Source organism: Apium graveolens, chromosome 8, assembly GCF_009905375.1.
Source record: "Apium graveolens cultivar Ventura chromosome 8, ASM990537v1, whole genome shotgun sequence".
In the NCBI taxonomy this organism is placed as follows: domain Eukaryota; kingdom Viridiplantae; phylum Streptophyta; class Magnoliopsida; order Apiales; family Apiaceae; genus Apium; species Apium graveolens.
The window spans coordinates 229,502,577-229,516,961 of record NC_133654.1 but is presented as its reverse complement, the minus strand read 5'-3'; the positions used below and the strand labels follow the sequence as shown (position 1 = coordinate 229,516,961).

Sequence of the window (14,385 nt, the reverse complement as noted above, 5' to 3'; positions counted from 1 at the left end):
AGCAGTCTTTGCCATTGGATAAAACTTCACCAGAAACTTTTGCGCAAGATCTTGCCACGTAGTGATTGACCCAGCTGGTTCAGAATGTAACCAGTCTTTAGCCTTATCCCTCAGTGAGAATGGGAAAAGCCTCAACTTGATAGCCTCATCAGTCACGCCATTATACTTAAAAGTGCTGCAGATCTCGACAAAATTCCTTATGTGCATGTTGGGGTCTTCAGTTGCCGCTCCTCCAAAAGAAACAGAATTCTGCACCATCTGAATAGTGCCCGGCTTGATTTCAAAGGTGTTAGCTTGAATAGCCGGATGAAGGATGCTTGACTGAATGTCATCAATTTTAGGCCGAGAAAAATCCATAAGAGCTGGATCAGCTTGAACAATATGATCTCCCATGTTTACTGGTTCTTTCTGCTCAGTTTCTGAATCCGAATCCTCAAAATCTAACTTCTCCGGTGTATCAAGAACTTCGTCTTTCTCCTCAGCTGTATCTAAGGTCCTCTTGCGAGCACGAGAACGAGTTTGCATAAACGTTTGCTAAAGTACCTGAAACACAACCGAAAAGAGTAATTAACTACTACGTCCTAATCACTGAGTCCTAATGACCAATGATGGTAAGTACATAAACTAAACAAATACGCCGAGTCCCCGGCAGCGGCGCCAAAAACTTGTTAGGGCGAAATCACGCACTAATATTCACGCAAGTATACGCGTTCGCAAGTAATATAGAATACTTTCTAGTTCGTTCCCTCAGAGACTCAGACTAATTTATTGTCTAATTTAACTCACTCACCAATGTATGATTACTTCTCAATGTTAAGATAATAACACTTAAAATTGTTGATTAAATATTAACTATAATTAACTACTTAATTAACCACTTAACTAACACTTCAATTTATCAATAATAAAACACTCATGAGATCACAACTTCATTATTACTTCCTTCTATAGCCATAGTTATTACCTTTAGCATGTGACAGTGATGATATTAATCGAATAACACAAAACTGATAAAAGCCAACTTTCATTGTACTAATACCATTCTACCAAACATCCACAATTAAGATAGAAATTGAATAGTCATCAATTATGTATGTCTACAGAAATTGACAACACAACGATTTAAGCACAAGTTATTCCTTTTGATTACATAGGGCAAATAAAACTGTTAGAGTTACCCACTAATCATGCACAACGTACATGAACCTATGCTAGCATGGCAAGTTCTAAATCTCAAGATCCACCGTCGCTTCACAAGAGATTAACACCCTATCTTATATGTTCGCGACGCACATAAGACGAATACACACAACCAATACTAGATATCATGCAATCATCACACACTAAAGTATTAAACAATTAACTAAAGAATTCCATAGTAAATCCGTTGCAACCCTATGATCACGATTAGCCCATAATAGAACTTATCGCCATCATGGGTTCATATGAAATCATGATAAACGAACACAAGAAAATAACAACTAAACTAATTATATTAAAACAGAGTACGTCACAAGAGTAAATAAGTCAAAGCAAGAAAACTAGCATCCAACGTTACAACGAAACAAGAATCACAAGAATATATGCTTCCTCTTCGTTGCTGTGTGCTAAATCGGTCTTCTTCCTTATCTCCTTCGCTTCTTGCAAAACACAATCTAAAACATAATCCCCTCTTAATACTCTGTGAAAAACGTCTCAAATCTACTTATATAATAGTCCCATAAAACTCAGATTACATAGAAGTTGGAAGCCAAACAGAAGTAGAAGTCTAAAACAATATATTATTTTCCCCGACCCTGCGCGGCCGCTCAGCATTTATGCGCGGGCGCGCAAGGCTGCTGCGCGGCCGCTCAGCATTGCTGCGCGGGCGCGCAGGACCCTACTGGAAAATTTCCAGATTTGCTCTGTTTCTTCGCCGTAATCTGCCCGTTCTTTTCCTCTCGCAATGGTGAACACATGCCAAGGCTTATTCTTGATGATTCCTCCTCCGAAATGCAACTAATACCCTGAAATGCACAAACACTAGAAAAACGCCTCAAATACACAAAATACTTGATTTCAAGACACCAATTTAAGCCATTTTAAGACGTTCTAAGTGGTATAAAATGCCACTTATCACGAAACACAGGCCGAAATAAATTATTGTTAAATTATATAGTTAAAAAAATCGAATTCGAAGTACAATTCTGAAATTTTCATCGAATGATTTTAGTTATGTACCTTATTATTTTACTTATCAAATGATAACAAGCCCTACGACCCCGAAATAAATCTCCCATGAATAAATACCCTCACTAAGTTCCCTAGGATCATTAAAATACTTGATAAACGTCGAAAACCCTCGTCAAATTGTAGAAACTTGATCTGGTTTACTAAAATAAAGCGGAAAACATTTTCAGAGAAATACGAATTTGTAGTCGATAGCCATGTAAGCATCTTCTTGACACGTGTTCACAAATTATGACCATAGTCATCATTGATTTGCTGAATATTACACTGCATCCTTCTTCGTCTTTTTTAGTCACATGCTCAAAACCCCACATAACCATTTTCTTATAAAATCTGGAATGACTAATCCTTACCACTATCTTAATTTAAAAGCCAGAATGCACGAAGAGAAAGGGGTAATGTAAACAACAGAAGAAATCTTCTGATAAATATTATAATCCCTACTACTTTTGTGAGAGAAGTTCAGAGAGATCTGTCATTATCCATAGTGTAAATGGCTTTAATTGCTCAGGTACAACTCGTCCATAATTATGTTATATATTTTTCTTCCTTTGCTAGTTTAGATCATTTTAACCATAATGTATATAAGTTATCTTAAATAGTTTCGAACTCTTGAATTACCACTATCATCTATTACATATAAATATAAAATATAGGTATATATGCATATAACATGCTGAACCAAGGTTTGACGGGTGGTAAAAACTAATTTACAGGGCACTTCTAAGAAGTTTTACTTGTTCATAAAGTGACTTGATATAAGGGGGTATTTGGTTTATGGTTAATGAGTTCGGTTAACGAAAATCGGAATCTCAATGACGTGCATTAGTGTTTAGATTAGTAATTTTGACTTATAGAATGGAAACCTCATTCCCGCAAGGTGGGTAAATCATACCCTTCTCACCCCTTTAAATTTCATATTATTTTTATTCTCATTTACCTCTATTCCCATATTCTTCATTCCCATTTTAGGTTCCGATTCTCCATGTCAATTTAAACGCTCCTTAAACTGCAGATCTTGAATGGATGCATTGTTCTTAAAGAAATACTTGAATACTGAAATTTTGTATCATAACAAATATTATTTAACATATCATAGTAAATAACATACATACCACATATTTATCAAAGTAGAAACAGATGGTACATGGCGAAGAAACAGCAAAATCATAAAATGGCTCTTGTGAAAGTATGAATCTACACTTTTACGAGGGAATTTTTTTTTAGAAATCAAGTCTATTATATTTTGGCAAAGGTCGCCGCTAAAATTTTGATGTATGCAAATATTTGACAATACTGTAGCAGCGACTATAGTACCATATCCCGAATAAGTGAAACCATGAAAATTCATTATTAACTTAATTTCATAATGATGAATAGCAATATTAAACATGCAACCGTCAATCGACTCATTTATGTTGTTCCATAAACGTGAGAAATTCTAGTTGACTTGCATGATTTTTTTATTATCTTTGATAATATATAGGCTTAATCATAACTTAGCCCTTAAAATATTACACCATGTACACATAAACCTCTCAACAAGAAATTTGTATTTTTTTTGTCAAAATATTATGTATTTCATCAAAAAGACTTAATCCAGCTCGGACAAACCCCAAAACTGGTGATACGATCAGGTTGACAAACAAATAAACGAGCTAAATGAATAACCGTTTTGTTTCCAGATCGCTTAACATACAGAATATAAATATTATTTAAACTGAAAAAGATTACTACAGTTTCCCAAGAAATCCATCCCATACCATCTCCAAGATCAGTAGCATCACAATTGACCTTCACACAATTAATTCCAGTTGTAATTCAATGTTCAGAAGTGATTGGAGGTACAGATGCCCTCGTAATATGAACAACCTTCCGTTGTGAAAGGTGAGCTTTTGCGATTTTCACCACCGATTCAGACTCGATGTGAGCTTTCAAGATCCCCGAAACACCAATTGAATCATTCTCAACGATACAAACCAAGAAGTCAAAAATATCAAAAACATAATGACCACTCCAAAATGGAGGACACACAACCACTCCAAAAGGAGGACAAACAAAATATCCAAAAAGATTGGGTACGATAGTAATCCTTACAAAATAAGGATGATTATTGAAAGAAAAATAAAAAACTCATTATTAGATGGGGGAGAAGAAGGTGGAAGTGATTTTGGGGAAAAGAAGAGGGCTTAATTGATGAAGAAGAATCACTAGATCTGAATGTCTTTGAGGCGGCTAACTAGGGTTTGGGAGTCGACTCTCATTGAGAGAGTTATTCGAAATTTGTATATTTTAACCCTTAAACTATGAAATTTGTACACTTTAACACTTTTCTTAATTTTTTTTTACCAAAATCACCCTCGAGAGTTATAATGTTCGCATTGTATACTTTAAGGGCAATATTGTGCGTAAATCATTTTCTTGTCTCTTTTTATTTATCAAATAATAATATTTTAAAAAAATGAATCGTGTATTATATATTAATTAAATACTTATATTTTTGAAACTAATTAATATGATAAATAATATTATAATATTATAATATTATGATAAACTTATTAAAGGGTTAAAGTGTACAAAAATTATAGTTAAGAAGCAAAAATATACAAACTCATAGTTAAGGGGTAAAAATATACAGTAAGAAAATATTGGAAAATATTTTAGCAAAATGGTTGAAATGTACAAAATCTATAATTAAGAGGTTAAAATATAAAAACTTTTTGTTCGACAGTTCATATATACAATGTGTTATACTTTAAGGGTAAAATTATAATTAAGCCTAATATATATGTAATGTAATATAAAACTTTAAATTCATAACATGTACATGATTATATTAGCTCATGTTAATTATTTAATTCTATTCTCGTTTATATAAACAGATTTCTACTTTATAATTTTGTACCATGGATATATTTTTTCAACCAATTATTACAAATACCATCATGTTATTTAAACAAAATAGAAAATTAGAGTAAACTAATTAACTAAAAAATAACACAATGCCAGGGTATGGTTTGATGTCTTAGATTACAATTTACTCTTAATTTAAAATAGTTATTTCCTCCGTTTTATACTTTTGTTAGTTTTTTTGTCTATTTCCCTTGTTAATATGGTATAAGTTATTAAATTGTCCGGAGAGTGAATACAATAATTACAGGGTCTTTTTCGTAAATATTCAAGTTTTACAAGTTTTTTATAAAAATAATATTACTTTTTGAAAATATTTCCAAGAATACATTATGCAACTATTTTGCAACCATGTTTATAATTTGAATTTTAAAAAATGTTAGTGAAGATACCTTTTTGTAAATTTGAAACCATATTTGCAACCTAAAATGCAATCTAAAATGTAACATGCAACACAATATAAAACAGCTGCACAATTCAGACTAAATAAAATTTATTATGTAATATCGTATTTTTGCAATATTTTTAGAGAAAAAAGTTTTTTTGCAAAACAATTAGAAGTTGGTAAAATTACAAATAATTTTATAAAAAATTATGTTTTTGATAAATTCCCAATAATTGCTGTATTTTTTGTTTCAGCTTTCAAGCAGTTTCTAATATGATTATCTCGAATTTTATGTAATTTAATTTTCATCTTGGATTTAACTAGCTTGGATTGAAAATAAACAAGTTAATAATTAAAATTAATAATTCGTAAATATCATATGGATGACGACTACTATTTCATTATTTAAAAAGTTAAATGAATATCGTAATTATTACTCTCTCTGTCCCATTTTAAATGATGTTTAATTTTTTAACACGCATTTTAAGGTGGCGAAAATTATTATTATTACTTTCTCTGTATTTTTATATGTCGTTTAATTTTATTGCATACAATTTTAAGTAATTTGACTACATAGATAAAATATAATATATATTTTTTTTAAATTAAATTTTTAGTTATTTATTTTTATAAAAAAAATTAAAAATTATAAATAGAAGTTTATAAGAGTGATACGATACGGGTGAAAACAATAGTTTTTTTGTCCTTTGGTCCGCTCCTCACCCGCGAAGAGGCGCAGGCGGGAACAGTAACAAATTACATAAATACATTTATTATCCTAGTATCTATAAATACCCACCGCTCTATTTTATTTATCATCCCCCCTTTCTAAATATTTATTTTACTCCAAAAAAATTTACACACTCCTAATTTCAAAACCCTAGATTTTCGAAACCATGGCCAAACTCTCCGACCACTCCTCCGACGACTCTCCGTCGAACTCGTCGGAGCAAGAGCAGCTCCCGGTCAACGAGGAGGAAGATGAGGAAGAGCTCGAAGCTGTTGCCAGAACTGTTGCCACTGACGATGATGACGTCGCCGATCCCACCGCCGACGAAGAGAACGACGACGAGGATAACGAGGTCTATTTCACTTCTTTATATCATAATTCTATCGATCTCTCACTTTTAAGGCTAATTTATTTGGTAATTTATGGGTTCGAAACTGGAGGGTTTCGTTTGCTACTTTTGTTGCTAAATAAGTATGGTTTCGACTTTTGGCAGATAAATTAGTCGTAATTACGAAGTTAGTAAGTAATTGAATTGCATCTGTTATAATTGGGACTGATAAAATGGATTGTTATTGAGTTATTAAGCAGTGAGTACTAGTTATTTATCGAGTTTAAACTGTACTATTTGTGTGCGTGGTGTATCGTGTCAATTTTGTGTGTTTTTGTTTGTGTTGTGTGATGTTGATTCGAGCTATGGTTTGGGATGATTTAAGTACAGGACGATGATGTGGGGGCTTCTGGTGAAATCAGCAAGCGCGAGAAAGCTAGGTTAAGAGAAATGCAGAGGTTGAAGAAACAAAAGATAGAGGCAATTTTGGCTGACCAAAATGCCGCTATTGATGCTGACATGGTTGGTTTTTCTTAAGTTATTTTTCTGTGTTTAACTGTTTATATTATGAGTAATAGTGATGTTGAAGATGGGTGGTGTTGTGAATTTTGTCTATTTATGCAGAATAACAAGGGGAAGGGACGACTGAAGTATCTATTGCAACAAACGGAGATATTTGCTCACTTTGCAAAAGGAGCCCAATCTTCGTCGCAAAAGAAGACAAAGGAAAAGTATGATTTTTCTCTGTTGAAATCTATCAACTATGTATATACGCTATAGTACATAATAACAACATGAATGTTGAGCAGGTCTACACATGTCCGTTGTGCACGTATTGAGACCTTGATTTGATGTGCATGCGATGTGTAACATATTTTTCTTAAATAGTGTACAAGTCACAAGTTAAAAAGATTAGCCAAGTAACTAAGTCGAATCTATTTGAAGTGATAAAAGTATCAGTCATTTTGTATATAAACCATATTGCTTGAAATATTAAATTAATTTATTGGGGAAAGTAGTGCCTGGCATTTTTTATGCCCAGTTTCTCTTCTTCCTTTCAGAAACATCCAATACTACAGAAAACATATTTTTATCTTTCTTCCTATATTGTATATATGAACATAACTACTATAAAATTTCATATCATATGTAGTTATACAATTCAGTTGTGATTTAATTTTTATCTATTCCTCTGATGTAGAGGTCGGCATGCATCTAAACTCACAGAGAAGGAAGAAGATGAAGAATATCTTAAAGAGGAGGAAGATGAAATGGCTGGAGGCGGCGGCACAAGGCTGCTAGTGCAGCCCTCTTGTAAGATTCTTATTTCACTATGACTGTATGAACAGAAAAAATGCTGTTTTTATTTCTAGATGGGGTAAATCTGTTCCAACACCTCCCCCACCTCCAAAACTGTGCATTGTTTTAAAAATATTATGTTTATTTCTTTAGAACCTTGATTAATCTGTTAAGAGTTCATGTTATGACGCTCTTATCTACCTTTGTGAAAAGTTTATACAGGAACTTGTTTTAATGTCGATAGAGACTGTTTTTCTGTCTTAATTTCTGTTACCCCGACTCTTTATTGTGAGTATTCATGTCGGATGCTCGACACTTGTACTCATGGACACTCTGACACTTATCTTAGGCCAGAAACATGTTAGAATTTTAAAATACTGCCGAGTCTATCACTTGGGCAGGCATTGATGTTGGACACTTTCAGCCATGTCTGGGTAACAAAGGTCTTAAATCTTAATTGATGTAGGCATAAGATTCTTTGATGTCTAGTCTTGGTAATTTATGTGCAATCTGATTAAGGTTTATAATGTTTTCCCTAAATTGTTTTCTTCCAGGTATTCAGGGGAAGATGAGGGACTACCAACTTGCAGGGCTAAATTGGCTTATTCGTTTATATGAGAATGGTATTAATGGAATTCTTGCGGATGAAATGGTATGGTCCAAATTTTGACACTGAACTTACCTTGCCCTATCTAATCACCTTGGCCATACCATCAATAGTGGCTTGACCTTACTGTTGTACTGCAGGGTCTTGGTAAAACATTGCAAACCATCTCTTTGCTTGGTTATTTGCATGAATTTAGAGGAATTACTGGTCCCCACATGGTTGTTGCTCCAAAATCTACTCTTGGAAATTGGATGAATGAAATAAAGCGTTTTTGCCCTACATTACGTGCAGTCAAATTTCTTGGAAATCCTGAGGAACGGGTAAGTAGTATTTGTTTGTTGCAATATCTTCTTTCCGAAGCCTCCAAAATTTCATATTTAAGGTTATATGGATAAAATTTAATTCTTAATATATAATTTCCCAGCGTTACATACGTGAAGAATTGTTAGTTGCTGGGAAGTTTGATGTTTGTGTAACCAGCTTTGAAATGGCGATCAAAGAGAAAACTGTATTACGCCGTTTTAGTTGGCGCTATATTATAATTGATGAAGCTCACCGGATCAAGAATGAGAATTCACTGCTTTCAAAAACTATGAGACTGTTTCATACTAATTATCGCCTCCTCATCACCGGGACTCCTCTTCAGGTACTCGCTGTTTTCTCTCTCCCTCCCTCTCTCAACCTCAAAACTATCTCCCTGTGTACTTTATTTGAATGTTTAAATGCATGTAAGGTTGTGTATCTGTTGTATTACTCAAGACTGTTTTTTTTCTTTTCAAATAAGAAAAAGTTGATGTGGGTGTGTACAAACACATCCCTATATATATTTGAACTTGTTTGAATCCATGTCTGTGTTATATTATATCACGTTGTAAATGTTTATGTATGAAATTAAGCTTTGCTGGATTTAGGGTTAGTTGGCTAATCTATTTCCATTTGTTGGTATTTTATGCATTCTATTGTAACCGAGTCTGCTTTGCTATCTAAATTTTTTCACGGATGTCAATTGTAATGTGCAGAACAATCTTCATGAACTCTGGTCCCTCCTGAACTTTCTACTTCCAGAGATCTTTAGTTCAGCAGAAACTTTCGATGAATGGTTTGCAATTTCTGGGGAAAATGACCAGGAGGAGGTTGTTCAACAGCTTCACAAGGTATAAGCATACTGTCTCCCAGTTTGTTGTTGGTCGTTACTCTTCTATATCATTCTAATTATGTTTTTGCTGTTGTTAGGTCCTTCGACCATTTCTTCTGAGAAGGTTGAAGTCAGATGTTGAGAAAGGCTTGCCTCCAAAGAAGGAGACAATACTCAAAGTTGGTATGTCCCAAATGCAGAAGCAGTATTATAAAGCTTTATTACAGAAAGATCTTGAGGTTGTAAATGCTGGTGGAGAGCGCAAGCGACTTCTGAATATAGCTATGCAGTTACGTAAATGTTGTAACCATCCGTATCTTTTCCAAGGTGCTGAACCTGGTCCACCGTATACAACAGGAGATCATCTCATAACAAATGCTGGTAAAAATAGACCCCCATTTAGTAGTGTCTTATCAGCAAGTGCCAAATGATTTGTTCGGATAATTAATTGTTGTGACTGCAGGAAAAATGGTTTTGCTAGATAAGTTGCTTCCGAAACTTAAAGAGCGTGATTCTAGGGTTTTAATATTTTCTCAGGTTATTCTCTATTTTCCTTTTTAATTGTCAGATGTTTATTAATTATGCTTGAGCTGCTTGAATATTGATATACGGGACTTCTGGACAATAATATTGATTTAGATGACAAGATTGCTTGATATCCTGGAAGACTATCTGATGTATCGAGGATATCTGTACTGTCGGATTGATGGAAATACTGGTGGTGACGATCGTGATGCTTCTATTGATGCCTTCAACAAGCCAGGAAGTGAGAAATTTGTTTTCTTATTATCAACAAGAGCTGGAGGACTTGGAATTAATCTTGCGACTGCTGATATTGTCATACTGTATGACAGTGACTGGTTAGTTTTTATCTGCACATCATGACACTAGTGTACTTTTTATGATATTATCACCGTGATGTATCTATTATTCTTTATATTTTAGGAATCCTCAAGTTGATTTGCAAGCTCAGGATCGTGCCCACAGGATTGGGCAGAAAAAAGAAGTTCAAGTTTTTCGTTTCTGCACCGAGGTTTCTCTTAATTTCCCCTTGTGTCTGGCTGTACAATAATATTTCTTTTTTGAATTATTCTGCACTAATATTGCTTGTAAAATTTTTATAAACAGTATACCATTGAGGAGAAAGTTATTGAAAGAGCGTATAAGAAACTTGCGCTTGATGCATTGGTTATCCAGCAAGGACGATTAGCTGAGCAAAAGAGTAAGCAATTTGTGCATCATTATTATCATGATAAGTGACTGATGCCCTCTACTGATGTATTACCTTTGTTATTGTGCAGCTGTTAACAAAGATGAGCTGTTACAAATGGTTAGGTTTGGTGCGGAGATGGTTTTCAGTTCTAAAGATAGCACTATTACAGATGAAGATATAGACAGGATCATCGCCAAAGGGGAAGAGGCAACTGCTGAACTTGATGCGAAAATGAAAAAGTTCACTGAGGATGCCATCAAATTTAAAATGGATGATAGTACGTGTATTTAATATTTCCCAACTATTACTTATGTCAATGTCATATGTAGTTTACTTTTCGAAACAGGTCAATTCTTATTGTAACTATCTGGCTTTTGCAGCTGCAGATCTATATAATTTTGATGACGAAAAGGTTGTAGCACTTTCTCTAAATTTTATATAGGAGATTGGGATAGTAATTATGCTTTGGTCTAAACTTATCTTTGAATGATGCTATTTTTACGGTGATAGGATGAGAACAAGGTTGATTTCAAAAAGATTGCTAGTGATAATTGGATTGAACCACCAAGAAGAGAGAGGAAGCGCAAGTAATTGTTATATCTAGTTGCCTAATCCTAATTTTTTTAAATTTACTTCAGAAATATATGTTGTATCATTCAACTTCGATCTTTTTACTGATTGTTTAATTTTTGTTCAACCAGTTACTCTGAAGCTGAGTACTTCAAGCAAACAATGCGTCAAAGTGGTCCAGCAAAACCAAAGGAACCTCGAATTCCTCGCATGCCACAGTTGTAAGTAATTAGTGAATTGTTTTCTTCTACTTTTTGGGCTACAGTTACTCTGTATAGTATTTAGTATTATAGCTTTTTATTTTTTGTCTGTTTTCTATCCTTTGCATTTTTGTTTTATAGGCATGACTTCCAGTTCTTCAATACACAAAGGCTTACTGAGCTGTATGAAAAAGAAGTTCGCTTTCTTATGGTTGGTACAAGCTGTTTGTACATATTCTCGTTTATTTTATTATGCTTTTATAAATTAAGCACTATTTTGTCCGATGAATGGATTGTAATTTTGTTTAAATGTTGTAGCAAGTGAATCAGAAGAATCAACTGAAAGATTCAATTGAAGTAGATGAACCGGAAGGTTTGTTTGGTTGTGATTTTTTTTTCTTTTATTAGCCACTTTTTTCCTTCTTTTTTGTCAAATGGTAATATTATACATTTACGTTGATTATCTAGAGGTGGGAGATCCATTGACTGCTGAGGAGCAAGAAGAGAAGGAGCAGTTGCTGGAAGAGGTGAACTAGGCATCTCTTAGGTGACTAATTGTAATTTGAAGAAATTTTATCTTCTAACTAATTTTCCATTAATTGCAGGGCTTTTCAACATGGAGTAGGAAAGACTTCAATACTTTTATTAGGGCTTGTGAGAAATATGGTCGTAATGACGTAAAAGGTATTGCTTCTGAAATGGAAGGAAAATCAGAGGATGAAGTCGAAATATATTCTAAAGTTTTTCAAGAAAGATACAAGGAGTTAAACGGTATGCTAGTTACTGTATGCAGTTATTTTTTAGTAGTGTATAGGAACTAAATATTTATGTCCACTTACATCTAAAAACATATTATCATAGCTACCCTTCTGCTTGTATTTATTGTCTATTAAGTATTAAGTATAGATGAGAGAGTTACTATCTTGCTGAAGCATTAATCAGCATGAGTAATTTCCAGTAATTTTGAGTGGGAGCCAGTACAATATTTTTCCAATATAGTTTTAGAAAATCATACAGTCGGCCTTTTGGATTTCTGATGATGAGTTCTAATGCTCTAATATTTGTATGTGATTGCTAGATTATGACAAAATCATCAAGAACATTGAAAGAGGAGAGGCAAGGATATCCCGTAAAGATGAGATAATGAAAGCAATAGGGAAGAAGCTGGACCGTTATAAGAATCCTTGGCTGGAACTAAAAATACAGTATGGTCAGAACAAAGGGAAATTGTATAATGAAGAGTGTGACCGTTTTATGGTGAGATTCCTAGTATTAAGATAAATCTTGTGACTTGAAGTGACATCAATTTTATGTTCGTAAACATTTGATCCCATGCACTGGCATTGTGTGCAGATCTGCATGATTAACAGACTTGGTTATGGGAACTGGGATGAGCTGAAAGCTGCGTTTCGCACTTCTCCATTGTTTCGCTTTGATTGGTTTGTTAAGTCTCGCACTACCCAGGAGCTTGCAAGAAGATGTGATACACTCATTCGGTTGGTGGAGAGGGAAAACCAAGAATTTGACGAGCGGGAAAGACAGGCTCGCAAAGAGAAGAAACTTGCGAAGGTTAGAAGACAATCCCTCTAACCAATTGCTACTGTGGTCTGGATAGTAAAATTATATATGGTTTGCTTCATTATGCTGTTTCTTCAATTTATTCTGTTAAAAAACTTCCTTTCAAGTAGTTAGGTCAATTTTGAAATTTCACGTCTGCAAATGTTTATTTGTCATCTAAACTGTTCTTTCTGGCCAGAACACAACACCATCAAAGCGTACTTTGACTAGGCAGGCGGAGAGTCCTCCTCCCACTAATAAGAAGAAAAGAAGTAACTAATGTTGGACGGTTACGTGAGCTCGCTAGGTTTGTATTATCTTTCAAAGAGTATATACAACACATTATGATGTGCTACCATTGATCCTCTGGTGTAGTTCTAACTTCTAAATTGAATATATATTGTTTCTGTTAATTCAGTGTGAGCAGGAAATGAGAACCATGGGAAGAGCAGCTCAGTATTTGTTATAATTGTTACTACCAGTTGCCTAGTGTTTTGGATTCAATCATCCAGGCTGGGGAAATCTGTTGTTTGCTTTTGAGAAATGGATAGCATTATAGTAGCTCGGTTGTAGAAATACAGAGAACTGACAGTTATCAAGTAGACAAGCAAGTTATTTGGATCTTCGATGCAGCAGCTAAGGAACCAAATATGTTATTATGTATATAACTGGTGCTAAGATGATTGCTTTTGATATCGTTTACAGAGTTTATCGCCGATGTAAATTTGTTAAACCAAATCATATTGCTTGGTTTATGAAATGGTACCAGGGGAATGCGCAAGTCATCTTAGCCTATAAACAATTGTTACTAAAGTTGACCAGAATGGAAACGGGGTATACCAAAGTAGATGCAAAACAAATTAAAAAAAGTGTACCAAAGTAGATGCAAAACAAATTAAAAAAAGTGTAAAATATATAGTAAATAAGAGAAAAGGGAACCTGAGGTTATAATCTTAGAGCAAGTCCAACAAACTATTTATCCAAGTTTTTAAATTGAAATTTAAGGAACGAGAACCACTTATTCAATCTCTTAAATTGAAATTTAAGAAACGAAAATGCAAAGTATGCTCCCACATTTTTAGGGGTCGTTTGGTTCAGAAGTCGTTATAAGTTTGAAATCAGAAATCGGGTTAGGCTAGTATGGGGATGAGAAATGATTTTTGATTTTATTATGTTTAGTTCAGTACTGAAATGAATTTGTTTTTTTAAAATATAATCGAGA

The 14,385-nt window shown here is 34.0% G+C and overlaps 1 protein-coding gene across 1 annotated transcript; it reads left to right on the top strand.

Annotated features, from left to right (window-relative positions):
- Positions 1-6,333: 6,333 nt before the first annotated feature.
- Positions 6,334-13,948, top strand: LOC141677100 (ISWI chromatin-remodeling complex ATPase CHR11-like). The gene is made up of 25 exons (XM_074482834.1): positions 6,334-6,606; positions 6,973-7,104; positions 7,207-7,313; positions 7,784-7,896; positions 8,436-8,533; positions 8,629-8,808; positions 8,913-9,134; positions 9,508-9,642; positions 9,722-10,004; positions 10,087-10,160; positions 10,263-10,483; positions 10,569-10,656; positions 10,752-10,845; positions 10,925-11,113; positions 11,217-11,248; positions 11,347-11,423; positions 11,538-11,627; positions 11,748-11,817; positions 11,925-11,979; positions 12,075-12,133; positions 12,212-12,377; positions 12,685-12,863; positions 12,960-13,175; positions 13,363-13,470; positions 13,582-13,948. Exons 1-24 carry the CDS (start codon positions 6,421-6,423, stop codon positions 13,441-13,443), a joined length of 3,147 nt encoding a protein of 1,048 aa, XP_074338935.1. The 5' UTR covers positions 6,334-6,420; the 3' UTR covers positions 13,444-13,470; positions 13,582-13,948.
- Positions 13,949-14,385: the final 437 nt, after the last annotated feature.